This window comes from Corylus avellana, chromosome 1 (genome assembly GCF_965113065.1).
Source record: "Corylus avellana chromosome 1, dhCorAvel1.hap1.2, whole genome shotgun sequence".
Lineage (NCBI taxonomy): Eukaryota > Viridiplantae > Streptophyta > Magnoliopsida > Fagales > Betulaceae > Corylus > Corylus avellana.
This window is the reverse complement of record NC_142490.1, coordinates 41,971,241-41,996,471: the sequence shown is the minus strand read 5'-3', so window position 1 is coordinate 41,996,471 and position 25,231 is coordinate 41,971,241. Positions and strand designations below refer to the sequence as shown.

General features: G+C 36.0%; 2 protein-coding genes and 1 pseudogene across 3 annotated transcripts; 1 reads left to right on the top strand and 2 right to left on the bottom strand.

Moving 5' to 3' along the window:
* Positions 1 to 1,808: 1,808 nt before the first annotated feature.
* On the top strand, positions 1,809 to 7,499 carry LOC132172574 (linoleate 13S-lipoxygenase 3-1, chloroplastic-like; annotated as a pseudogene). The gene is made up of 10 exons (XR_015911888.1): positions 1,809 to 2,182; positions 3,035 to 3,306; positions 3,513 to 3,750; positions 4,130 to 4,438; positions 4,554 to 4,639; positions 4,731 to 4,838; positions 5,159 to 5,460; positions 6,084 to 6,350; positions 6,427 to 6,601; positions 6,695 to 7,499. The product of XR_015911888.1 is annotated as a linoleate 13S-lipoxygenase 3-1, chloroplastic-like (transcript).
* Positions 7,500 to 7,841: 342 nt separating this feature from the next.
* LOC132171993 (uncharacterized) lies at positions 7,842 to 8,676 on the bottom strand. The gene has a single exon (XM_059583410.2). It carries the CDS (start codon positions 8,466 to 8,468, stop codon positions 8,031 to 8,033), a length of 438 nt encoding a protein of 145 aa, XP_059439393.1. The 5' UTR covers positions 8,469 to 8,676; the 3' UTR covers positions 7,842 to 8,030.
* A 2,446-nt stretch (positions 8,677 to 11,122) lies between these two features.
* On the bottom strand, positions 11,123 to 17,688 carry LOC132172448 (putative hexosyltransferase MUCI70). The gene is made up of 9 exons (XM_059583956.2): positions 16,880 to 17,688; positions 16,027 to 16,269; positions 15,599 to 15,812; positions 15,272 to 15,381; positions 14,993 to 15,192; positions 14,290 to 14,393; positions 12,706 to 12,893; positions 12,412 to 12,611; positions 11,123 to 11,730 (listed from the first exon to the last, which is right to left on the bottom strand). Exons 1-9 carry the CDS (start codon positions 17,163 to 17,165, stop codon positions 11,482 to 11,484), a joined length of 1,794 nt encoding a protein of 597 aa, XP_059439939.2. The 5' UTR covers positions 17,166 to 17,688; the 3' UTR covers positions 11,123 to 11,481.
* Between the last annotated feature and the right edge of the window lie 7,543 nt (positions 17,689 to 25,231).

Sequence of the window (25,231 nt, the reverse complement as noted above, 5' to 3'; positions counted from 1 at the left end):
ATTAGTAATCCATTAATAATCCACAATTAGTAATCCATAATTGGAGTTTTAATCCATTAATCTAACAACTAGAGCTTGAATAATGCATAACAATCCACTATACAGGAAAACCCCACGTTAATTTTAGGGATTTAGCTTTGTACTAAATTACCATAAAAGATATAAAAATATTACATTGGAGAGTTCTCATTTTATTTTATTTATTTATTTCTTTCTTCTTCCTCCTCTTTCTTTCTCTTCTTTCTTTTCTTTCTTCTCTCTTTCCTTTCTTTTCTTTCCTGGCAGCTTCCTCACACAAACTCTCTCTCTCTCTCTCTCTCTCTCTCTCTCTCACGCATGAGAGTTTGTTCTCACACTTGTGAGAATTGAGGGGAATTGCTCCCCTAAGAGCTTGCCACATGTGGGACATTTGTCCCACATGCACTCAACTTCTGCTACACACAAGACAAGTGTCTAGTATTTCTTTAGAGAATGACACCTTAGAACCAAAGTGTCCACCAAGAAAGCGCAAGGGAATCATGTAGAGTAACAGCTGTAACTTTAGGTGTCAATCAAATGAATTTTTAGGCATGCAATGCTTACATTTTAGCACTTTTGTGTCTTGGCATGAGCCTATCATGATGTAGTCATAAAACTTTATAATTAATCCTCAATAAATATAAATTTTTTGACTACCACATACCTAAAACTCGTGGCCTACTAGGATCATTAACTACTTGAAAAAATCATAACTCATTCTTCAAGCCCAATAGCCTAGGGCTATTACAAAAAAACACCTTAGAAATATTATCATCACAATACAATCCGTATATAGATTTGCAGCATAAACCGATGAATCATGTCTCTTGTCACTGTCTCTTTTATCAATGATAATTCTTTTATTAACTTGATAACTCCTCCATCACCAGTTAATAGTTTGATCCCTAAAAAGAACCAGAAAGAAAACAAAAGACCTATTGGAAACCATTCAGTTATTCTTAGGCAAAACCTAAGAAAACAACAAATTCAAGACCTACTAGTGCTAGCAGAGCAAACAACAAATTTGTCTTATTCAGAAGCAAAAATGAAAATACAAGATAAAATAAAATAAAAAGTAAAAACACCCCATTCCTAGTAACTATGTCGCTGACACGCCAGCTCGTGGCCAGCAGAATGATGCATGAAGGTTGGCAGCTAGAAGAAGGGGTGGCCAGTGAGTGGTAGCGTGGAGTGTCAAAATAAAATAAAAAGTAAAAATACCCCATTCCTAGTAACGATGTCGCTGACACGCCAGCTCGTGGCCGGCAGAATGATGCATGAAGGTTGGCAGCTGGAAGAAGGGGTGGCCAGTGAGTGGTAGCATGGATGGACATTGATGGAGAAGGCCAAATCTGATTCTGAAAAAAAAAAAAAAAAAAAAAAGATCTAGAGACCCCATCAAATCCGGTGAGATGACAGTGCACAAAACATGACATGTCAGTAGAGAATCTAGACATTGAATCTAAGCAAAGGAGGAAAGAAGAGATGGAAAAAGAAGGGGGGGGGGGGGGGGGGGGGGTAGCCTGTTTATGATATTTAATTAAGGTTTTAACTTTTTTTTTTTTTCAAAGTGAAAAGGAAATTAAGTTCACGTTTTTCATGGGGCCGGTAGATTTAATTACCAAACCTTTGAAACATTATTGTACTCCGAGGCACGTTTTTCACAATTGATAATTTAGGACGGCAAAATTAGTTATCTTCTCTTTCTATAAAATGCTTAGCTGATTAAGAAGAAATCGGCACTGCAAGAGAGTAAAAAAAAAAAAAAAAAAACACGTATTATTACAATAATGATGATCACTGGGAAAATCTTGGGTGTGTTTATGGTGGACCAGTTTTATTTACGACCCTTTTCAAGAACTGTTCCCCTTAGCCACCACACTGGGTTCCCTACTCATAAGAAAATAATGCAACTGAGGGAGCGGCCGCAGGCGGTGGTTGGAGCACCGGCAGCGGCTCTGATCAGTGTAAACGAGCGGGTGGAAGCTGTTGTTGCTCATGAGAAGCTTGAGGCATTGAGCATATATAACAGCTCTAGTGACTTTGAGGGATAGTGAGGTGGAAAATATTATGGAAATGATGCCTCCTTTGTTTGATGCTTTGGTTAATCCTTCCCAGAAGGGTGCTGTTGTTCTTCAGCTTGTTAGCACTGAAATTGATCCAAGTAAGAAATCTTTTGCTTTTGTTTTTTTCAGTGGGGTATATTCATTGACAGTTTATTTATGAGGTCTGACAATCTTAAATTTGTGTTAGGTGTTAAAGTGGTTCCACGTACTCTGACAAAAGCTGACCCGCCACCACATACTTGTATTGTAGTAAAGCCACGTAAAGCTTGTACGTTAAAAGAGGGTCGTGAGATTTACCTGTTTTATGGACTTAATTAAATTGTAATCCTATAAAGAGTCGTAGGATTATGAGACACACCTGTTGAGGCTACCCAAAATAAGTGTCCAACCCTTCTTTATGGAGCTATCCGAATTGGTAGCAATTCGAACACCTTATGTGCAGAACACCTTGATACGATGTCTTCTTAATTAACCTACTTCACAACCAATTTATGAGACTCACCTATTGAGACTACTCGAAACAAGTGTCCGACCCTTCTTTAAGGAAGTGTCTGAATTGCTACCAATTTAGACACCTTAAGTGCAGAACCTTGATAAGTCTTCTTAACTTGCTTCACAACCAATTTATGAATTAATATATGTTCATATAGGGACGGATATATATGTATATATATACATTTTTATAATCCAATCTATAATATCACAATCTAAGCCTGTAGAACATCACATACTGGATATATATGTATATATACCATATATATAAATAATGGGTTGTGGTGTCAATTCTTAAATTTTTGTGAATGAAGAAATTAAGGAGCAAGGTTTCTCATCAAATTTTATGTCAGTTTAGGTCCTGCTGCATATATTGGATCATATATTGTTATTCCAATTCTTGAATCATTTCATTATAATTTGATTTTCTAATTATTTTGGATCGTATTGATATGAAGGAAGGATGGAACCAAAGATGAGCAAGGAAGCTATACTGGAATATTGGTCCAATAAGAAGCTAGCCACTGGTGATGAGAGGAGCACTTACAAAGTTGAGTTTATGGTGGATTCAGATTTTGGAGTACCTGGAGCCATCACAGTGGTTAACAAATATCAAAAGGAATTCTTTTTGGAAAGCATCAACATTGAGGGGGTTGTTCAATTTGTATGCAACTCTTGGGTTCAGGCAGAGAAGGTTAATGCAAATAAAAGAATCTTCTTTTCCAATAAGGTAATCTAATTAAGGAAAGATGTCACATGTCATGTTAATTCTATTAAAAAAGCACGTGAAAATCACACGTTCTAAGAATAGATGTCAGTTTTCTTCAATCCAATTTAGAGGAAAGCTTCATCTATAATATATGGGTTCTCATATATAATGGCAATGAATTGAAACTTGTCCGACTATAACTCTAGCATGTGATTGGGATGTGGCAGGCATATTTACCCCAGGAAACTCCTGTAGGGCTCAAGGAGCTAAGAGAGGAGGAATTGAGAGAACTCAGAGGTGATGGAAAAGGACTCAAGATACCATTTGATAGGGTATATGACTACGACGTCTACAATGACTTAGGCGATCCAGATAAGGGAATCGAACACGTGAGGCCAACTCTCGGAGGCAAAAACAACCCTCATCCAAGATGCTGCCGTACTGGACGGCCTCCTACATCCATAGGTGAGTCTGATTTAAATGGCTTTATTAAAAAATATGCACGTGTCATACTAGTTAAAGTGACGTGTTTTAAGTGACTTTTTTTTTTTATTATTTGTTTATTTTAAGTGGCTGACCTAAGAAGTTATTCACTTAAAACACGTCACGTCACTTCAGTGTTGCTCAATTGGTAAACTTGAATTCTTACAACACACTTGCAATTTGGGTAAAAAATTGCTGGATATCGATGTATATATATAGCATCTTTTACAATTTCTTCCTGCAAACCCAAATGAGCCATAAAGATTCAGAAAAAGCAATTGGGTCATTGTTAAAATATGGAAGAAGAAGAAGAAGAAGAAGATAAATAATAAAGTTCATGTTTCATGAATGGCACGGACAGACATAAATGCAGAGTCACGGCCGCATGCCTCCACGGAAATATACGTGCCAAGAGACGAAGCTCTGGAGAAGAGCAAGAGAGATGCTTTCAATCTAGGGAAGCTGAAGGGAATACTCCGGAATATAATTCCCTCCCTGACTGTCACTGACAGTGATCATTTGAAAGACTTTTCAGACCTCAACAGCATCTACAAGGGGAGGAGTCAAGATGGAGGTGACCAGAAGAAACGTTCATTTCAAAATATCTTAAGCAGACTGCAAGACTCTGTGGAGGAATTCTTCAAGTTTGACCCTCCTCACATCATCTCCAGTAAGCATCCTTTTCATTGATAACCGTGTCGTGCTCGAACCGAGCCCGAACGAGTAGCTTTGGTCATTTACGGCTCTCGCTATAATTGATAGTTGTAAACTTGGTCTGGTTTCAGGGGATACATCTTGCTGGTTACGGGATGATGAATTTAGCCGTCAAGCGCTTGCAGGGATAAACCCATTAAGCATAGAAAAGCTTAAGGTAATTAATCTCTTAATGTCCACGAGCAAAAGCGAACGACGAATACATACAAATCTAACATGCTGGGAATGTTCGTTTTTTCTTTCAATAGGTATTTCCACCTATAAGCAAATTGGATCCCTCCATCTATGGTGCTCAAGAATCAGCACTCAGAGAAGAACATATTGAAGGCCACCTAAATGGGATGTCCGTACAAAAGGTAATGACAATGGAGTATTACTCTGTTTGTTTCGATGTAAAATGTTTTTCTTTCGGTGAAATCAGTTGAAAACGTTTTTCGTACGACCGTGGACAATGGCTGGCAAGCTCCGGTGGTGAATAATGAATTGAGAGAAGCGCAAACTTCAAAAATGGTTTATATTTACATAATTAAAGAGGAAAACTATTTTACTCATCTTAAACGAGGTTTTTCTGGTTAACCGAAAACGTTGAAAATGTGGAAAACTTTTTTCCGTTTTCTGTCAAAACAAACAAAGCATAAGAAGAAGAGAAACTTTATATTCATATTTTTTTTTTCAGGCAATAGAGAAGAATAAGCTGTTCATACTGGACTATCATGACATGTACCTCCCATTTCTCAACCAAATAAACAATCTTGAAGATCGGAAAGCCTATGCAACTCGCACAATCTTCTTCCTGACCTCATTAGGAACTTTGAAGCCCATTGCAATCGAGCTCAGTCTTCCACCCATGGATCCAAATTCTCCTTCAAAGCAAGTCCTTGTCCCCCCTGTCGACGCCACCACAAATTGGCTTTGGCAGCTCGGTAAAGCCCATGTTTGCTCCAACGACTCTGGTGTTCATCAGCTTGTACATCACTGGTATGTGTTAGAATATTAATTAAATTTATAACAAATTTTAACATAACCTCCTTGAACTTTTTGCTTTTGCAATCTCTCTCACAAAGTTTAAACTCTCAATTTAGTATATCTTACACATTTATTAAAATTTTCTGTTAAATCCTAATAGAGGGTGAAAATTTCAAAAATACCCCTATATTTTTCCTAGTTTTTTTTTTTTTTTTTTTTTTTTTTTTTTTACATTGTAATTTAAGGGAAGGGTAATTTTATAATTTCATAAAGTTTACTAAGGTATCATGGTCATTTCACTTTTTGACCATCTAATTTATCCACTAATCCTAACCGGATTGAGGAGTGAAATAGCAGTTTTTTAAAAGTTCGATATACTAAATTAAAAGGTTTTAAACTTTGAGAGAAATTGCAAAAGCAATGAAAGTCCATAAGGATTAAGTGAAGTTCCTCATTAAATTTATCATTTCCTAACTATCAGCTCAAGCATTTGAAATAAGTAATGATTTAACAATACGCTAAAAACGCCTCCTGTATTTGTATATATGAGAAAAATGAATCAAAATATGGCTCTTTTGCCCAAGATTTAAACCAAGACCCAGGTTTAATAATTGGGAACTTGAATGATTACACAGGTTGGGCACCCATGCGTGCATGGAACCATTTATAATAGCTGCTCACCGTCAGCTGAGTGTAATGCATCCCATATTCAAACTTCTGGATCCTCACATGCGATACACGTTGAAGATAAATGCAATGGCCCGTGAAACTCTCATCAATGCCGGAGGGATCATCGAGACTAACTTCACGCCCGGCAAATACTGCATGCAGATTAGTTGTGCCGCCTACAGGGACTGGTGGCGCTTCGACCTGCAGAGCCTTCCTGCAGATCTCATTAGAAGGTTTAAAAAAACTCCTTTGAATTTGAAGTTGTTTTTTCAAAAGAATTTTGACTCTATATGCTTTCATCTAATGCAGAGGAGTGGGTATACCAGACAGAACTCAACCCCATGGCTTAAGACTACTCATTGAAGATTATCCTTATGCAACAGATGGGCTCCTCATATGGTCTGCTATTCAAACGATGGTTCGGAGCTATGTGAACTACTACTACCAAGATGCAAGTGCAGTATGTTCGGATACCGAGCTCCAGGCATGTTAAATTATCACATATCTCAAAAGCTTAAACTTGCAAGAATGAATGAATTTAATCATTTACTTTAAATTCTGATATATTCTAATACAGGTTTGGTACAACGAGTCGATCAACGTGGGGCATGCGGATCTCCGACATGCTAGCTGGTGGCCAAACCTCTCGACCCCCGATGATCTTACCTCCATTCTCACCACCATAATCTGGCTTGCATCGGCTCAGCACGCGGCATTGAACTTTGGGCAGTACCCCTATGGCGGTTATGTCCCGACACGGCCGCCAATCATGCGGCGGCTAATACCGAAGGAAAATGATCCTGAGTATGCAAGTTTTGTCAAGGATCCAGAGGGATTCTTCTTATCATCATTGCCAAGTTGGAGTGAAACAACGAAGTATATGGCAGTGATTGATATAATTTCATCACACTCACCTGACGAAGAATATCTGGGAGTGAGAACAGATCTGTCAACCTGGTTGGGAGAAGCCGAGATCATCGAGGCGTTTTACAGATTTTCAATGGAGATAAGAAAAATTGAAAAGGAGATTGAGAAGAGAAACTCTGACATAAACCTTAGGAACAGATGTGGGGCAGGGATTTCACCATATGAGCTGCTCATTCCGAGCTCAGGACCTGGGGTTACCTGCAGAGGGGTTCCCAATAGCATAACAGTTTGAGAATTCCAGTTTGTGTCAAATATTTGATAAACCAGTTTAGTTAATTACTCGTGCAATTTCGCAGACCGAAAATATCATTTTAAACAAAATTGCAAAAGCTATCCTGTTTAAGGTTGCGTTTGAAAATGTGAAAAAAATAAATCATGTTTTCAAGTGACAAAGGAGATTTGAAAAGTCGAATTGTGATTTTACCAAACGTTAAACCAAATGGACACTAACAAAACAAAATTACCTGATAATTATTTGCACTGAAACCAGTCCTTGAGTTGAGCTCTCTAGATCTCCAGCCTCATATTGCCCTGAACCATCCATATATAATCCATGGTGATTAATGCACCATTGGGTGACATCGGGTTTATATTCATCAAACTAAAGGTTAATCAATTCGGGTTTCTTTATTTTGTTTTGTTGCATTTAATTATTGTATGTCGTGTCATATTATTTAAAAATTTTAGATGTGACAATATAATATAATATTGGTCATGCAATAGTTTCTCTCAACATTTGTCAACCTTTGCAAAGTGCTATGCCAAACGACCTCTCACCCCAAATACTAATTAACAACACACCCAATTGCACTATCTTTACTTAATTAATTCACAAAATCTTCACCGTTATTAATTCAAGATGAAGAGATTTACAAAGACGAGTATTCCATTATACTATTAGAGATACCCAATATAATAAAACAAAATTTACGACAAAAAAAAAAAAAAAAAGGAGAGAATCGTAATTAAGGAGAGAAGCCAGGGGCCTAATCGTACTTCTCTCTCCAGGAGTAAACAAGAAAAGACACCCACGAGGTAGCCAATAGGATGTCGCCAACTGTCTGCCTGAGCGAATCCCAGGCGAGATCCTCAACCCTGCTCTCGAAGTAGACGCGCCACATGGCCATGGAAACATGGAGAAACGTGCACCCCTTGGCGAAGAAGGCCTGGAAGTCTCGGTCCCTGACGAAGGCCACCATGAAGAGGAGGAACCCGATCGCGAACATGAGCAAGCCCGAGAAGGAGTCGGAGGTCCGGATCAGAAGCTGGTCGTGTGGCGTGGACCCCAGCAGCTTCGTCGTCGTCTCGATCCCGTGCCCCAGCTTGTACACATCCTTCATGTAGAACATCATCAGGGACCCGCAAGTCACCGCGATCAGACAGTGTAGCAGGCAGATCAGGATGAACGCCGATGACGATCCCATTCACACGATCCAACGGCTGTGGATAGAGGAGGTGACGGCTACAGAAATTGTTATGTGGGCATGGTGTACCGTAACCAAACCCCCAACGGCTGCTCTAGATTACGAAGAAGATGATCGGAAAAAGTTGGCTCAGGATTTTCATTTTTCGAAATTTCGAAATTTCTTTCGTATTTTAGATTCTGAGAGTGAGAAGCTATTTGGTACGCTGAGAGTCGAGATAAGTATCTTGTGGGACCCTGGAGCCGACAGGCATACACGTGGCGGCGTGAGATACGGTTCGGGGGTGGAGCCAGGGGGTTGAACTTTACCGTTGAAGCTACGAGGTGATTCGTTACTATTGCATTACACGGGGGAACCGCCATGTCGGCTTTCCCAAATTCCATCAACTCGTTCACTTTTTTATCCACTAATTGTGGTGGCGACCAATCGGTTGTTACAGCGACTAATTGTCGATATAGTTAACGTAACGGCTAGATTATCCCCGTCAATTAGGCAAAACATTAGTCATGTAGAATTATCAAAAACACATGGAGAACCACCGAAGAAATGGTAAAAACTATTTTCTTAGTAAGTAATGATTTTTTTTTTATGTATCTTTTATCCCCACGACAAAATTTGACTAAGATTCAATTCGTGGGTTGTCGGGATTGAACCTCGCAGAAACTAGATAAAGATCTCATATCCAGCTAAATTAGAGTCCAAATCTTATTACAACTCCTAGTCCAAATCAAGCTCCAAGAGTCCTAATTCAAGCGAAGGTAGAAGATCGACCCGAGGTTGGAATAAACCCCTTAGCCTATAAATAGGTCATGCATAACAGCCTTAGTCATGCACCAGGTATAAACCCTAGACTGAATTATTGTGCATTATGCCGATATTACTCAAGAATCTAACTTAGTCATTAGAGGGAGATCATGCCTATACACAGGGCGAGCGCTCTCTTAGTTGTCTCTTATTTTGCAGGAATCAGAAGATCGGATTGGAAGGCAGACCAAACCCTTGTTTCATCCTCGAAAAGCGTGTCAATCACACTAGACCAGAACTATACCAACACTTTGAAAAATGTTTTTTTTTTAAAAAAAAAAAAAATTAAAATTAAAATTTTGACGGGAGTTAACATTTGAGAAAATATGCTACTTGGATGACTTTTTGCTTATAAATTTTTTTTAAAAAGAGAGTAGTTGTATGGCCACCCCCAACAGAGGAGAAGGGTGGCTACATGGCCATCCCTGGCTTGTTGTGATGGCCGCCAAATCAAGATGGCTACCACCACTCTCCTCTCTGTTGAAAGGATCGGGATTCTCTTTGTTTTACTTTAAATGGAGAGAAGTTATTTTATGGTCAAAATTTTGTTTTGTTGCATCTGAAAGTGTATATGGTGCCACATCATTTCAAATTTTTAAATAATGTAACAACAAATACACTATTAGATCTGTAAAAAATAAAATAAAATCTACTATTGAGCTTGAAATAACTTCTCTCAATTTCAAGTGAAATTAAGAGAATTCTGTTCCTCGTTAGTCACCTCTCTTCAATCTTTTTATTTTTCAAATTTTTTGAAGTAATAAATGTGCCCCTATACCAGTTTTTTTTTTTTTTTTTCCAAAACGTTCCTATAAGAATATGTGAAACGTTTTTCAAATAGTGTTTAGTGATTTTAACAATTGAACTGTTTATTAATGGTTTTATGAAAAGACTTTTTGGTTTTACCATTACCAAACAAGACTGATATCTAATCTAATGCCCCACAAAACAAGGGGGAGGGGGACCTAAGGGCTAAGAGAATGGACAAATGACTCTCTCAATATCAGATCTCCACAGAACAAGGGGGAGGGGGACCTAAGGGCTAAGAGAGTGGACAAATGACTCTCAATATCAGATATCTAACGCCCCACAAAACAAGGGGGAGGGGGACCTAAAGGCTAAGAGAATGGACAAATGACCCTCTCAATATCGGATATCTAATGCCCCACAAAACAAGGGAGAGGGGGACCTAAGGGCTAAGAAAGTGGACAAATGACTCTCAATATCAGATATCTAATGCCCCACAAAACAAGAGGGAGGGAGACCTAAGGGCCAAGAGAATGGACAAATTATTCTCTCAATATCAGATGTCTAATACCCCACAACACAAGGGGGAGGGGGACCTAAGGCTAAGGGCTAAGAGAATGGACAAATGACCCTCAATATCAGATATCTAATGGCCACAAAATAAGAGGGAGGGGGACCTAAGGGCTAAGAGAATTGACAAATGAATCTCAATATCAGGTGTGAAGAGGAAGACTTTCTTGCTATAATTTGCGATTGTTTGCAGTCATTATTGAAGACAGTCCAGCTTTTGCCACATATTTCAACGGAAGATTGAGATGAGTGCAGAAAAATCACAATCAACTTTCTGTTGCTTGATTTTGCATTGCCTGGTGTCACTTCAAACCTATTAACTTCAGAAGTCTCTGGAGTCCAATTAATCATCTTTATTCAGATCATAATCAATGTACATATTTGGTGTCTCTTTGGCTATGTTCTTTGTCCCAGGATGATTATATTCATGGTGAATTTCATAGGTAGTGCCATCATTTTCAATGAAATTCAGAAACCAGAAGCCCTTCACCACAGAAAATGCAGGAATTTGGAAGGGAGAGTGGAGGAGAATATTCAGTAACTTTCTATCAACTTTATTGCCTTTCAAAAGAGAAATAAAGATAACTATTACATAATTGAGTTCCAATACAATTGCTATGATAATGGAACAACAAAATGGGTCACCACATATAGGACTTTGGCAGCAACCCACACTATAATTATTGGTAATAATTTATATTATATATATATATACAACAAAAAATGAATAAAAATTGACAATTCCAAAAGCAGAAAACAAAAAATGAGAAGACAATACCCTCTTTGGAAGCAGAAGTACAACAACCATCTTGCACAAACCCTCCAGCCCCCGCACTGAATGATTTTCAAAGGGGGAAGGAAAAAGAATGGTGTATCTAGCTTAAGCAAAACTTCAATAGGAATTAAGGTTGCCTGCGGCAACTTTGCGGTGACGCCTATAACTGTACCTTCCTCTTGCACGCCTTGGTAGAATCTTTCTAACTGGAATACTTACAATCCTTTCTGGTGGAGTTTCAAGTGTCGATTTAATTGGTGGATTATCAAACAGAACTGCTGCTGGTGGTGATGGTGGTAGAGGTGGTGGTTGAACGGCAGCAGGCTCATGAGGAGCAATACGATCCAATACCTCTTTATGGTATTTCTGTAGGCAGCAAACAAAAAATTGATACTTTTAGTGAGGTACATATGAAAGAGAGGATAATCGATATAACCAAGGGCTTTAGAGAATTAGTACCATTCCAAATAACATTGAGTTGGCCTCATGGGTTATAAGGAACCCTCGCCAAGAATTCAACCAAGGTGAAGAAGGAAAATGAAAAGAATTCTCCCATCACCTTGTAACACAACCTTACTTAAGGGTTTACTTTTTTTCTTTTTTCATGTTTCAGGAAATAGACATATAGTCAATAAAAAGTATTAAAGTTAGATGGAAGCCTGCCTCCCCCCAAGGGAAAAACATGAAAATTATTAGAGAAATGTTTCTAAAAATTATGCCCAAATTTTTCTGCAGGTCTCACTTCTAAAAATAAAATTAAAAAAACTCCCAGAAAACGTGGTCCTCAACAATTTGAATTTTGGTGGAGCTTGTAGGGCTCCATTATCTATACAAATAGCATTTAGAGGTACAACTTGCACAACATCACAAGGAAGAATTGAGCTGTTGAAAAAAGCTCATGAGTGATAGTATTGGATTTGTGTTAGGGCATCATGAAATGATACCTATTGCATCAATTCACTGTCATTTGTGATTAAGACTACCACTTCAATTTCCAATAAACATTTTTCGTACCATGACAAACCATAAATGCATAAAATAAATTACCTGGACTACGAAATTGCGTCTTTCGCAATCCAAGAACATATTGATACTCCAATTCGTCTTTGCCGTAATCTTGTCCCTTACAGTGGAGAAACTAATTTGGTCCCTGGAAGTAAAACGGTCAACTTCATTGTACCAAAGACAAGTAAAGAGGTTGCTGATAGGAACGTGCTCCCTTATGATCACGCATCCTTCAGGAACATCTGCAGACCCAACCATAAAACAGAATGCTTAATAAAAAAAGAAGAAACCAAACGGATCAACTGAACAAAAAGAGAAAAAGGAACTTGCACCTACCACTTGTGATGGGAAGTTTAGCCTCTGAATACGGGGTCAAACCCTCACTTTTATAAAAGTTAATCTGGAAGTCGATAGAGGCATTATCATATTTCTTAGCAGCTTTGTTTGCCTCAGCTTCAGTAAATACATCAAAGCGTTTATAATGTCTAGAGATGGCAAAAGTTGCATTTTTCCTCCACAAGAACCTGAAAATTAGGTGTATAAAATCATGGCACTCCCAGAAAAAATAAATAAATAACAGGCATAGTTCCCATTCATCGCTAAGATCAAAAATGCAAATTAGTGTGATGTTTGGAACAATGTCCAAACCATAATATAGCCCACCTATAATTAATAACATCAACAACTGCTAGATATAGAACGAATCAAATAATCCATCATATTTTTATGGTTTCAATGTGTACTGCAGCATCAGTTGGATCCAACCAGTCAAAGAAAGCAAACCATTCAAAGCCATATGGAACAGATTGCAGGTCTTAGCATACAAATGAAACCAAATGGCCAGTAAAATATCACCCCACCCGAGGGTAGATGGCAACAACAGAACTAGAAGACAAGGAAATAGGGGAAGCACCTTATGGGAGTTAAATCACTTAACATTCAAATGCTATTCTACAACCAAATCTAAGTTAATCTCATTGGTCAAGAATGTTTTACAAGAGGTAGGTCAGAGTAAATTACTCATTGTAGGAAGCCTTTGTGCAAGACAGTTGAAATACTTCTGAACAGTGTATATCATAATGATCAGAATTAAACCACCATGAGGGAGGACAGAGTATATTACTCATTGTATAAAAGGCTCTATGCAAGACAGTTAAAATGCTTCTGAACAGTGTATTCGTAGACCTTGTGATCATTGTATAAAAGGCTCTATGCAAGACAGTTGAAATGCTTTCTGAACAGCAAGTATATACCTTGTGATCAAAATTGAACTTGCCACAATGAGCTCTAGCTCAAATGGCACTTCTTTTTTCAATAAAAATAAGATGGAAAGTGAGTTTATGGTTCAAGACCCATCACATTCATGTGTAATTTACCAATTTGAAGGAAAAAAAGAAAAAAGAAAAAAAAAACCCAAAATTGAACTTCCCAACAACATAACTTGGCCTTCCTCCGAGTGCACTCAAAAGACACCAATAGTAATCTGGTTTATGGGTCTTCAATGAAACGGTCAAACTTCTTTTTTTAAAGAAGAATGATTGTATGACATAATGAATTAGGCCAAGATTGTATAGAAAAGGATTCTCATATTTGGACTATACCTATTCATCCTATAAGAGAAGACAGCAAAGTGGCTTTGTAGCATAAAGATTCATTAAAAAAATGGAATACTACATTTGCCTTGGGCCCCAATTGTAACCCTTGAGAACACATCCCAAATTCATTTGGCATTGTGCTGTGTTTCTGGACGATATTTTAAAATAAGGAAATCAATTGTCCAGTAATGAGAAAGAAACAAGCCAAATAACTACCAAGCAAGGTTCTGATCCAACAGACAAGGATTTAAACATCTAGCAAAAAGAGAAGCTAATTATAATATGAAAATATAAAGGAATAGTGTAAATCAGAAAGCATTTGTACCTTTCAAGTATTTGATATGGATCCACAACAAGTTCAAGTTTTCCATCAATCCAAAGAGAAAAGCGAGCATTTGGAAACATCCGATGCACTAGAAGCTTCGGAATCTGCCAGAGGTGTAGTCTGGGTCAGAGCTATTATGTATATCAAAGTACCAGCTCGTGTATATTGACATTCAACACTGCACTTTAGGCACAAAGCCCTATGAATTATAATTGATATTTCAAAAAGAAAGTAACAGCAGTGGTAAATTAATTTTATGGACAGAACCTGACATGATATCAAAACATCATCTGATTGCACATAATATTACCACTATGTACAACCTAATAAATATACCCTCTAAATGCAAAAGCATGTAGCTATCAATCAAGAGCTTAAATTTGCCAGAAAATATCTTTTTCATTGTTTTCTATAGTTTTCTTTTGTTTGAAGAGGGTTTTCGTACCCTATCACACAGACACACACACAAAAAAACCAAAAACAAAAACAAAAAAACAATAACAAGTGCATTTTGACCATATTCACCATCCTTCCCATTAATATAAAAGACTATTCCCAAGCTAATAATGAAAATAATACTACGTACACATAAAACATACAAATAGTTTATGCTGCAGTGCCAAATACAGGCAGCTAAACAATCTCTAGCCCGAACTGTGATGTAGAGGCAGAAGCGATACCGCGAAAAATTCTGATTTCTTACCTTACCTGTGCGTCTTGCATCTACATAAGGAATGTTACGAACAACAACTACTCTCCACAAACCAACTTTCTTGCTGCTGCCCAGAGTGCCAGCACTCTTCATAGCTGTTTCTGTTTCTTCATCTATAAACATGTAGAAGCAAACAGTGGCCTTGGAATGATCACTGATATTTCTTGGCTGGTTTATCTCATCAAAATTTCCTGATGAAGTATGAATTTATTTGGTTAGCACACCACCAGCTTTGCCATAAGCTGATGAATCCAAATTACAGAACATTACCAAATATTGCTGATGCAACAACCACACCGTTACACTGCTCCATGTCAAGGAGATCATCGTCATCCATGTCATAGCCTGTGTTGCGGCCAGGTTTAATTCCTCTGACAAATCTGATTGATGCACAAAAAAAAAATTGAAGAATGAACACTTATGAATGAAGGGCCCTAAGAATTACTATTTCCTGTTACTAGCATAAAAGGTTTTATAAAGAAAACAGAAATAAATAAATAAAAAATCCAAACAAATATGCTTCAGTACTTAAGAATGTATTTGAGGAAAACTTGACCCCATAAAAGAAAAGAAGGACAAAAGGAAAAAATAGCATACCCGCAGTGCACACTCATTGACTCTCTTATATCATAAGAATCACTCCTCTGCTTCAAAGTGGGGTATCCACCAAAGTCCGAACCTCCAAATTCTCCATCTCTAGATAAATTTTCCTCATAAATATACGTTAAGTTTTTAAGAACTGGGGAATCAGAGGGGACCTTTGGCATTAAGGCAATGGCTTCTTCCACAGGAAGGTAACATACTGGACAAGCTGAAATATAAACAAACAAAAAACTCAGCAAAATCATTAACATCACAGTGATAATAAGGTACATCATTGTGCACATACATCCTTGCCATCTTGGAACGTGTGAGGAACTAACTACATTTATGTGGAAATGTTGGGCAGTGATTGCTAAAATTTTCACCCAAAAACAAAAAGATAAGGTATGCCTAAAGTTTTAAAAAGAAAATGTAGAACTTACGCCTTGGTCCAGTTCTTTTTCTATCCGCTGGTGGGGGAGGCAGAGTAAAAACATTACATGGATGCCCTGGAGGAAGCGTGTAGCCCAGAAAAACAGCAGGAGGAGGAGGAGGCAAGGTCAAATCTTGAACCACTCCCACTAGATTCGGCGAAGAAAGAGCGTCCCTTTCCACAGGGTTGTTCAAAGGTATGCTCTCGTTTACACCAATAGTTTGGACAGTCTCACTTTCTTGTCCATCTTCACCTAAAGATGCGCCAAAATACATATATTATTTCCTCACACAAACGAAATCAAAATGGCAGACACTGACAGCCAAAAACAAGGATATCACAGAAAACAGCTTCTGCAAAGGCGGCATTTGGGTAGAGGCATATGAAAGCGGATTAAATTGAGCCAAATACAAGGAACAGATACAAAAAGCTCATGTCCATCAGGTAAATATCTGCATCCTTGATTTTAACAATAAACTCAACATTGGAACTTCAACCACCAAACCCAGTATAGTCTATAAAAGAAGAAGAGAAATGAATGACTTCTACAAATAAAAACCCAATATTACTACAAATCCAAATCACTAATTGATTTTAATTACCATAAGCATCTCAGTAATGGGATGATAAGCCACAAATCTCTCTGCATATTATTGAACTTGGAATTTAAAGGGTTCATTAATAAGCAAGTAAATGCTAGAACCAACTCTTTCTTCCTAACAGGAAAACTAACATGGTATAACTCAGTTTTATTTCCCAGCTTCCACTTCGAAGTTGATCAACTAAATTAACTATCATTAAGAACAATAACCCAATACCTACAACAAAAGGAGAGAGAGAGGGAGAGAGTGCAAAAACCAAACCTTTTCCCACATATAAAACCCAGACGAAAACCACGGCGGAGATGACACATAGAAGCAACATTCCGACCCTTTTGCGGCCAGCAAACTTGCAGATCCAATGGAACAACCTCTCCTTCTCCTTCTGCATCTTCGAAGGCTTCCTTACAGTTGGAATTGGCGACACTCCGTTGTAGTTGTTGTTGTTGCTGTTATTGTTGTTGGTGGCGGTGGCGGTGTTGTTCTGTTGTAGCTGTTTATCTAAAGACCCATAACTCCCCGTACGCATCCCCAATGACCCTCCATTCATTGTTCCCCAAAACTCTCATGTGCCCCTCTCTCATCTCCCTCCCATTTACACCCTTCTACGCAAACCCAAAAAAAAAAAAAAAAAAGTCTTCAAATTTCTCTTGCCCCACTATCAACACACCCTAACAATGTACACCCACTTCACCAAATCAGCTCCAGACTCAAAGGGCACCTCTGAATTTCTCAAACAGGGCTCTCCTTAACCAAATGCAGTAACAATTGTACTACAAGAAGTTTGGATTTTTATTTCTTGAAACCAAAAACAAGTTGGCAACCAGCAAAGCAAAACTAAATCAAATCAAATCTTTTGCTTCTGAATAAACAAGTGGCAATCACAGTAAAATTTGTTGTGGCATTTTAGTTGAAAGAAAAAAAGAATAGTTCAGATTTGGAGTTGATGAATCTAGGGTTTCTGATTGGCTTGTAGGGTATTTACTATTTAGCAGGAATCTAATGTTTTTGTGAAAATCGAGGAGTTGTGAACAAATCTGGGATCAAAGACTATTGTATTTTTATTTTTGCGAATTTTGAGGTGATCCGAAAGTAGGAAATTCATGGAATATTTATAGAAATATATAAGAGAAAAATAAAACATGGAAATTTTCTGATAGGCTATCCTAGTATCCTGTGCCATGTGCGTGAATCCTGACGTGCACAATCGGAGCCTGATGTCTTACCCACAAAGACACGAAAATTGGGTGCTACCCAAGCTTGCTGAGTGACATTTGGCATTTGGAATAAAGCTTGCTGCTTGTACGTATGTGTGTCCTTTTACGACCTTTCTATTTCTTTTTTAATTATTTTCCTTGATGATTTTGATTGCTAATTTTTTTTTATATTTGACAAATATAATAATATTTTTCGTCATTAATAAAGAAAAATTAGTCCACAACTATTGTTAAGATAATTATTGCACAACCACCAATAATGGATCATAGGGCAAAAATTAATCAATATCTTTTTCCAAAAAATATATATATATATTATGGTTTTATTTTATTTTAAACTTGGATTTAAGTTGTTTCTATCTAGTCATATCCAAAAATTGATAGTGAGACCGACTTTATAATGTGCTTTCCACACTTGCAAGCATGCATCATTTCATATATATCAACATGTTTTGTAATATATGGGGTATTATATACTTTGCATTACATATTTATCGCACCTTTTAAATAAAAATTTGATTACGATTAACGTGACAGTATTATATGAACTGTCAAGTCAGTTTGTAAATTTATGCGGTATTTATTATGTAAATTTTTAAATAATTTAATTTGATTGTAGTTAACGTGACAGTTCTACATGAGCTATCATGCTAGTTTTATAAAGAATTGTAATAATTAAAAAGTTGTAATATCATAAGCATTTTTTTCATTAATTAAAAGAAGGGAAGAAAACATAAACACTAGATGCTAACAAAGACTAGCGGTTGATGAAGCGGAATAGGATCCTCTTCATTTCAAAATCCTTTCATTTCCTTCATTTAGTGCATTTTGAAGGGTATTGCATTTAATGCACTACCCTTATTAAAATTTTTGGATAACACTACCCTTCAAAATGTACTAAATGGAGAAAATTGAGGGATTTTGAAATGGAGAGGATCATTTTCCGATGAAGCTACCATGCAAGCGAAAGCATTAAAGAGGGGTCTTAAGTGGGTTAGATATCTCGGATTAGGCTATAAATTGAAATTCTTAAATGTCAAACTTGAACTTTTAGCGTTGTTATTAAGTAATGCTAAAAACCACACTTTTATCCCATAACACTATCTCACCCTGACCCTCCTAATATGGTAGTATCGATCTGTCCTTGATTTTTTTTTTTTTTTCTTTTCTTTTCTTTTTGTTAGGGCTGATAGGCACTGCCCTTTTTTTGCTGTTAGTAAAATGAAACAATAATGGGATAAAAGTGTAAGTTCTAACATTTTTTTGTTATCGATTAATAAGATAGATGATAATTAGTAAAATGAAATAATAATGGGATAAAAGTGTAGGTTCTAACATTTTTTGTTATCTATTAATAAGATAAATGATAATTGAGTTAGCTGCTTAATGGTAGATAAAAGCGATATGGAGAATAAGTGAAGTGTTGGAAAGCAACAAGAATTATAGAGAGATAGACATGAATCCAATTGAAATCGACATACTATTTGTCTTAAACACTTGAGAGGAACATATGGCATCTTTTACATTAAGAAGAAGATTGTCATAAAATAATTAGCTTGCCTTGTGTTTATATTTGATGCCAAGTCTATGCTAGACAATGGCACCACCACCGCCCTCCATCTTTTCAGATAATGAAACGTTTCAATCCAAGTTTCTTGTTTTAATTATATGACAGCTTGAAATTTTATGATTAATCAATATTTTTGTTGAATTTTATGTTTATTTGTTATTTTCATTCCCCATGTCAGCAATTAAATGGGAAGAGGGCAGCATTAGATGCAGTGGTAAGGACCATAAGGCCGTCCTCTATTCTATGATCATGACAATCTATTCTATGGTTTTTTTTCATGATCAAAATCATGAGCACCATGCCAGAATTGCTTGAAAATGTTTAATATATTGCTTAAAATGTCAATGTCCAAGACCACGACTCTATTATCTAGTAGGTTGCTCGAAGGTTTTGCTAAAATTTAAACTCGGTTTGTTTCAATATCAATGAGCGATAGAGAATTACGGTCGATAACTTCCAACAACCTCTAGCGGAGGTCCTTCAAGCTCTGGCATGGTACGAAATTTTAAAAAATTAGGCCATTGGGATAATTATTTGGTAAATTCATGGAGCTTGTAGTTTTACCAAATTGACCTTGGGATAAACTATTATTGTAAAATAATTTATGTCCTTTAAGTGTTTGATTCACTTTACAGTGACTTATGACTCAATTTATTATAATGTTAAATATTACACTAACATTCCACTCACATTAACGCTGAGCTGGCATGACATTACCCATCAGCCTTTATTTAAAAATAAAATATAAATCAAAGACTAATGAGCACAGCATATCATTCAATGAGATGACGGTGTAGTATTAAGTAGCATTAATCTCCCTTCCCATCGAACTAAGATATTCTCCATTTTAAATAAAATAGATACCATCAGGATTAATTGAATTAGGATTATTTTCAGTTCATTTGAATTGGATAATATGCAGTTAGTTATATTAAAAATGTATTTTAGATAAAAATTCTCTTCCAATATAACTAACCGGATATTATCTAATTCAAATGAAATATCAACTTTACATAGATATTGTTGGGGATTTCTCACATCGGTTGTGGAAGGGCCTAGTAGTCACTTTATAAGTATAAGGGAAAGCCTCACCTCTTGAGCTAGCTTTTGAGGTTGAGAGAGGCCTAAGACCACCTAACACTGGTATCAGAGCCCAAGTTTACCAACAAGTCTTGGCTCAACAATTCACAGGAGAAACGAGTTGTTGCTGCTCCGACCCAGGACCCGATGTGTGAGGAGGAGATTATTGTGGGTTATTCCACATTAGTTGTGGAAAGGGCTAGTAGTCATCTTATAAGTATAAGGAAAATCTTCACCTTTTGAGCTAGCTTTTTTGGGGTTGAGAGAGACTCAAGATCACTAACAGATATGCTTACTTTAAAATTGGACAAGAATCATCGATCTTCGAAATTTGCAATTTCTCAAATTACAAAATCTGTGCTGTTTTTAGGTATTAAACAACTTGAAAAATGCTACATATTTAAAAACGAACATGTTATCAAGACATTCAAAATAAATTTTCCTCATCTTTATTTTTGCATAAATGCTTATATTTTAGAAAACCAAAAAACAATTTTTTGATTCAAACATTTTATACAACATAAAAAAGCAACAACCTGATAAAAACATGCTCAAAGAAAACATATCACATATTTAATACATGATATTTTTTAAGTTGTTTGATGTAAAGAAAAAAAAAAGAAAAAAAAAAGAAAGGTTATAAATTCTGTAATTCGAATTTTTTTTGAAATTGTTTAAAAAATGATTAACCATTTAACGTAGGCGGCCTTTCCGACAGTCGGCCGCCATTGGTCAAAGTAGGACGGCCGACTCTTGTGAAGCAATATTTATATTTTGAAATTTTAAGCAAGGGATCCATGGAGTGGAGTCAATGTTATCTGCCTGGCGGCCACTAATTAAAGAAGGAAAGACTTGAAAACGCTGTCGGATTTGCAACAATGGAAAAGCATTTAATATATTATTCACTCTTTTATCTATGGCTAGGAAGTAGGAAACGAGGGGTAATAAGAGCTCTCGGGTATATGCAGCCATGTTCTTCTCGATTTCTTAAAGCTTATAATGCGTGTGTCCAAATACAAAGCAGCACGCAAAACAAATTATTAATTATTAATTAATATAGATTAGAAAAAAAAAAATTATTAATTAGTATAGATATTGGTGTAGGGTTTTATGGGTTCCATTTCCACACGTAAATTCCAAAGGTTTAGTAGTGATTTTCTTTTTTGATATGTCCGCACAAGATGAGAAAAAATAAAAAAAGAGGAATTCGATCTAGTGATCTCACTTTCATGAGATGTAGTCTATGATCAATTGAATTACCCATTAAAAACAATTTAGTGGTGATTTTGAAAAGTGAAAGAATGAGAGAAAAACCAAGAAATGATGTATTTAGCCTTTTTTTTTTTTTTTACATAAGTTTGCCACAAACTTGACATGGGTTATTTCATGGGTGGGTTTATGGCCAATTTTACGTTGTCTATTAGTGTTACGTCAGCATTTTTAAGGTTTAGGGTAATAATTATTTTTATCACGTCTTCTTAAATTTTTATTTTTAAGTAAAATTAATAGATATATTATTTTAATATGATGTAGTAAAAATGTTGACGTGACACACACAAACAACGCAAAATTAAATGTGGACCATGTCTCATGAAGCGGAAGTCACTAATTTGAATCCTCACTTCTCTTTTTCTTTGTGTGGACATGTAAAAAAAAAAAAAAAAAATGCAAAATTGACTAAAATGCTCCAAATGAATATATTTCAAATTCACGACAAATTTAAGCAGTGAAAATAAAATAATAATAATAATAATAATAATAATAAAAATTAGGGAAAAATTTTAAATTTACGTAGCGACTTATATTTTATGAAAATGAATGAATGTTATGTGGAATTCTATACAGACGGTTCCATATTTTAATTGCCGGCATAATTAGCATCATGTCGATTGCCATGTCAATAGGCATGTTTAGGTGGGCAGCTAAAAATCGTTTCGTACTATTCGCTATCTTCTCGTCTGCATGGGTTGCTGGTGGATTTTCAGCTCATAATTTATACGGATTTTCAGCTCCTAATTCTAGCTCGAATACCATATGGTCCATATTCGCTATTCATACCTATGCAGGCAAATAGGGGAATATGAGTATATAAATTAAAAAATAGTTTTGTTTTATAAAAAATAGTTTTTATTGCCCAAAGTTTATACATATATGCATTTTTTTTTATATTATAATTCCATTTATAAATATTTGTATTGCCCAATATTTACAATTCAATTTATTTTTTCATATTACAATTTACTCTATTTTAGTTCAAAAATTTGACTCCCATCTAAATAAGCCCATAAATGAAAGTATTTAAGAGGGAATGGTTTTGATTAACTTAATCAAAACCTGAGTATTCGTATAATATTTAAAGATAAATAATAAATTAGTCTTTTTATCCTTCTTCAAATATCTTGAAATCTCTTCACTACTGGTTTAGACTTGTATGAGATCAAGGAGTCTCGTGCTTGATGATAACTATGATGTAGAGATGGAGTCTTTGCTGTCTGAAGGTGATGTGGAAGTCTTCTATGAAGGTGAGTCACTAACAATAAAAAGCTTTAATAAAAAAGGCCATACAAATTAAGTTCATCATAAAAACGAAAAAAAGAAACAAAAAACAAAAAAGCCTAAAAGAAGCCCGAAAAAGAGTCCAAAATACAAATTAAGCAGATGTCACACTACAAAAAAACAATCAATTTCTGACGTAATTATAGTACACGATTTTCTGCAATGTCACTAATTACTGACGTGGCAAAAAATGCCACGTCAGTAAATATTTTTCTGACGTGACAAAAATACCACGTCAGAAATTTCTGACGTGACGTGCTATTTTAACACGTCTGACGTGGTTGGCACGTCACTAAAAAAATGAGCGGGATATTTAACTTTTTCCCTCTTCTTTCCCCTCTTCTCTCTCCACGGCCAGCTCCCTCTAGAGGGAAGAAGAAAAAGAAAAGGAGAAGAGAAAAAGAAGAGAAACAGCAGAAGAAAAGCATAAGAAGAAGAAAAAGAAAAGGAGAAGAGAAGAAGAAGAGGAAAAAAAAAAAAAAGGAGAAGAGAAGAAGAAGAAGAGAAGAGGAAAAAAGAAAAGGAGAAGAGAAAAAGAAGAGAAACAGCAGAAGAAAAGCATAAGAAGAAGAAAAAGAAAAGGAGAAGAGAAAAAGAAGAGGAACCAAAAAAAAAAAAAAAAAGGAGAAGAGAAGAAGAAGAAGAGATGATAAGAAGATTTTTTGGGTTTTTGAAGATTTGTTGGGTTTGACGTTTGGGTTTTTGATTTTTCAGGTTGATTTTTTTATTTGAGTTTTTGATTTTTTGAAGATTTTTTGGGTTTGGGTTTGGGTTTATGAAAATGGAGAAAAGAGAGGGAGAGCTGGAGAAACGACATTGGAGAAAAGAAGAGAGAGAGAGTGAGAAAATGGAGAAAAGAAGAGAGGGAGAGCTGGAGAAACAAAATTGGTGAAAAAAATTACAAAAAAAATTATTTAATTGAAAAATAATTTAAATTAATAAGTTTTTTAATTGAAAAAAAAATTCCAGAAAAAATTTTAAAAAAGAAAAATTATTATTTTTAATAATTTTTAAAAATTTACTGAAGTATCAAAATTGACATGTTAGTAAATTTTGATGTGTCAAATAGTAACACATCAGTAAAAAAAATTTACTGATTCCTATGTTTTTGACTTTCAACACACGTCAGAAAAGTTTTCTGATGTGTCAGACACCATGACACGTCAGAAAACTTTGCTCAAGAAAAAAAATGATTTTTTGTAGTGTCATGAGCAGTGAGTTCAAAAAAAATGTCTGCACGTGTGTGGTTATGGGCAGATTTCACAAAGTGCAGATGTGAAATAAGAGTATTTATCCACCTATATAATGAGATTTACACCCCTGCATGTTGATTTGTAAATGTAGTAAGTGAAAAATGGTTGATGTAGAAAGTATTAGATGGACTACCAAGTTAATTTACAAGTGATTTGTAGTAAAAGCAAATGTAGGAAGTCAATTGCTTATATCTTCTGCATTTCTTGCAAATTTTCCTTTTCGCTGTGGTACTATTGAACTTTGGCATCTTCCTTTTTGAGTACAGGGATAATTTTTGTTTTAAAGCATCCTTATACAAATTACTAGAAGTAAATTAATGATGTCATACTCCTTGTTAATAATTTCTCTTAAGTCTTATGTTTGGGATTTTGTTGTTGAGAATAATATTTGGTTGAGAAGTCTGGTCTGACGAGCAAGTTTGGTGTATTTCTGAGTTTGGTTGAAATCTGGCTGGGAAATCTCTTTCATATTGACATGTCTAAATGTATTACATTGTGTTATGGGCGTTGGCTTGGCTAAGATTTTAAGAGGGGTCATTTTCATTTTTAATCCGAAAGAAAGAGAGAATAGGAAACCAGTCGAAAATGTTTCTAAACACGAGGTTGGAAGCGGCCCATCTAACTACACAATGTGCACAACAAAATACACTACAAATATGACAAATAGCAAAGAAAACCGAAAAGACAATATTTCAGTCTTGAGATGTTAGCACATCATGAGAAGTTTGGTGGCAGCATGATAATTTATCATTAGAAAATCTAACAATCATAACTGCAACTTATAAGTCTTTCTTAACCACAACAACAAAGCACTACAGCGAAACAAGCATCGAAGGAGATTGAAACTGAGCTAAAAACGAAGTTTCCACCCAATAATAATACAACACAAGAGCACAAACACTAAGAACCTGTTTGAAATTGCATTTGAAAAATAGAGTTT

Bases quoted from the DNA above. Each gene is read 5' to 3' on its own strand.
- LOC132171993 (XM_059583410.2), bottom strand. From the start codon at position 8,468: ATGGGATCGTCATCGGCGTTCATCCTGATCTGCCTGCTACACTGTCTG.
- LOC132172448 (XM_059583956.2), bottom strand. From the start codon at position 17,165: ATGAATGGAGGGTCATTGGGGATGCGTACGGGGAGTTATGGGTCTTTA. The intron at 15,813-16,026 runs GTAAGTTCTACA...TTTATATTTCAG, and splicing joins AAAAAGAACTGGACCAAGGC to CTTGTCCAGTATGTTACCTT. The intron at 12,612-12,705 runs GTAGGTGCAAGT...TTGGGTCTGCAG, and splicing joins TAAACTTCCCATCACAAGTG to ATGTTCCTGAAGGATGCGTG.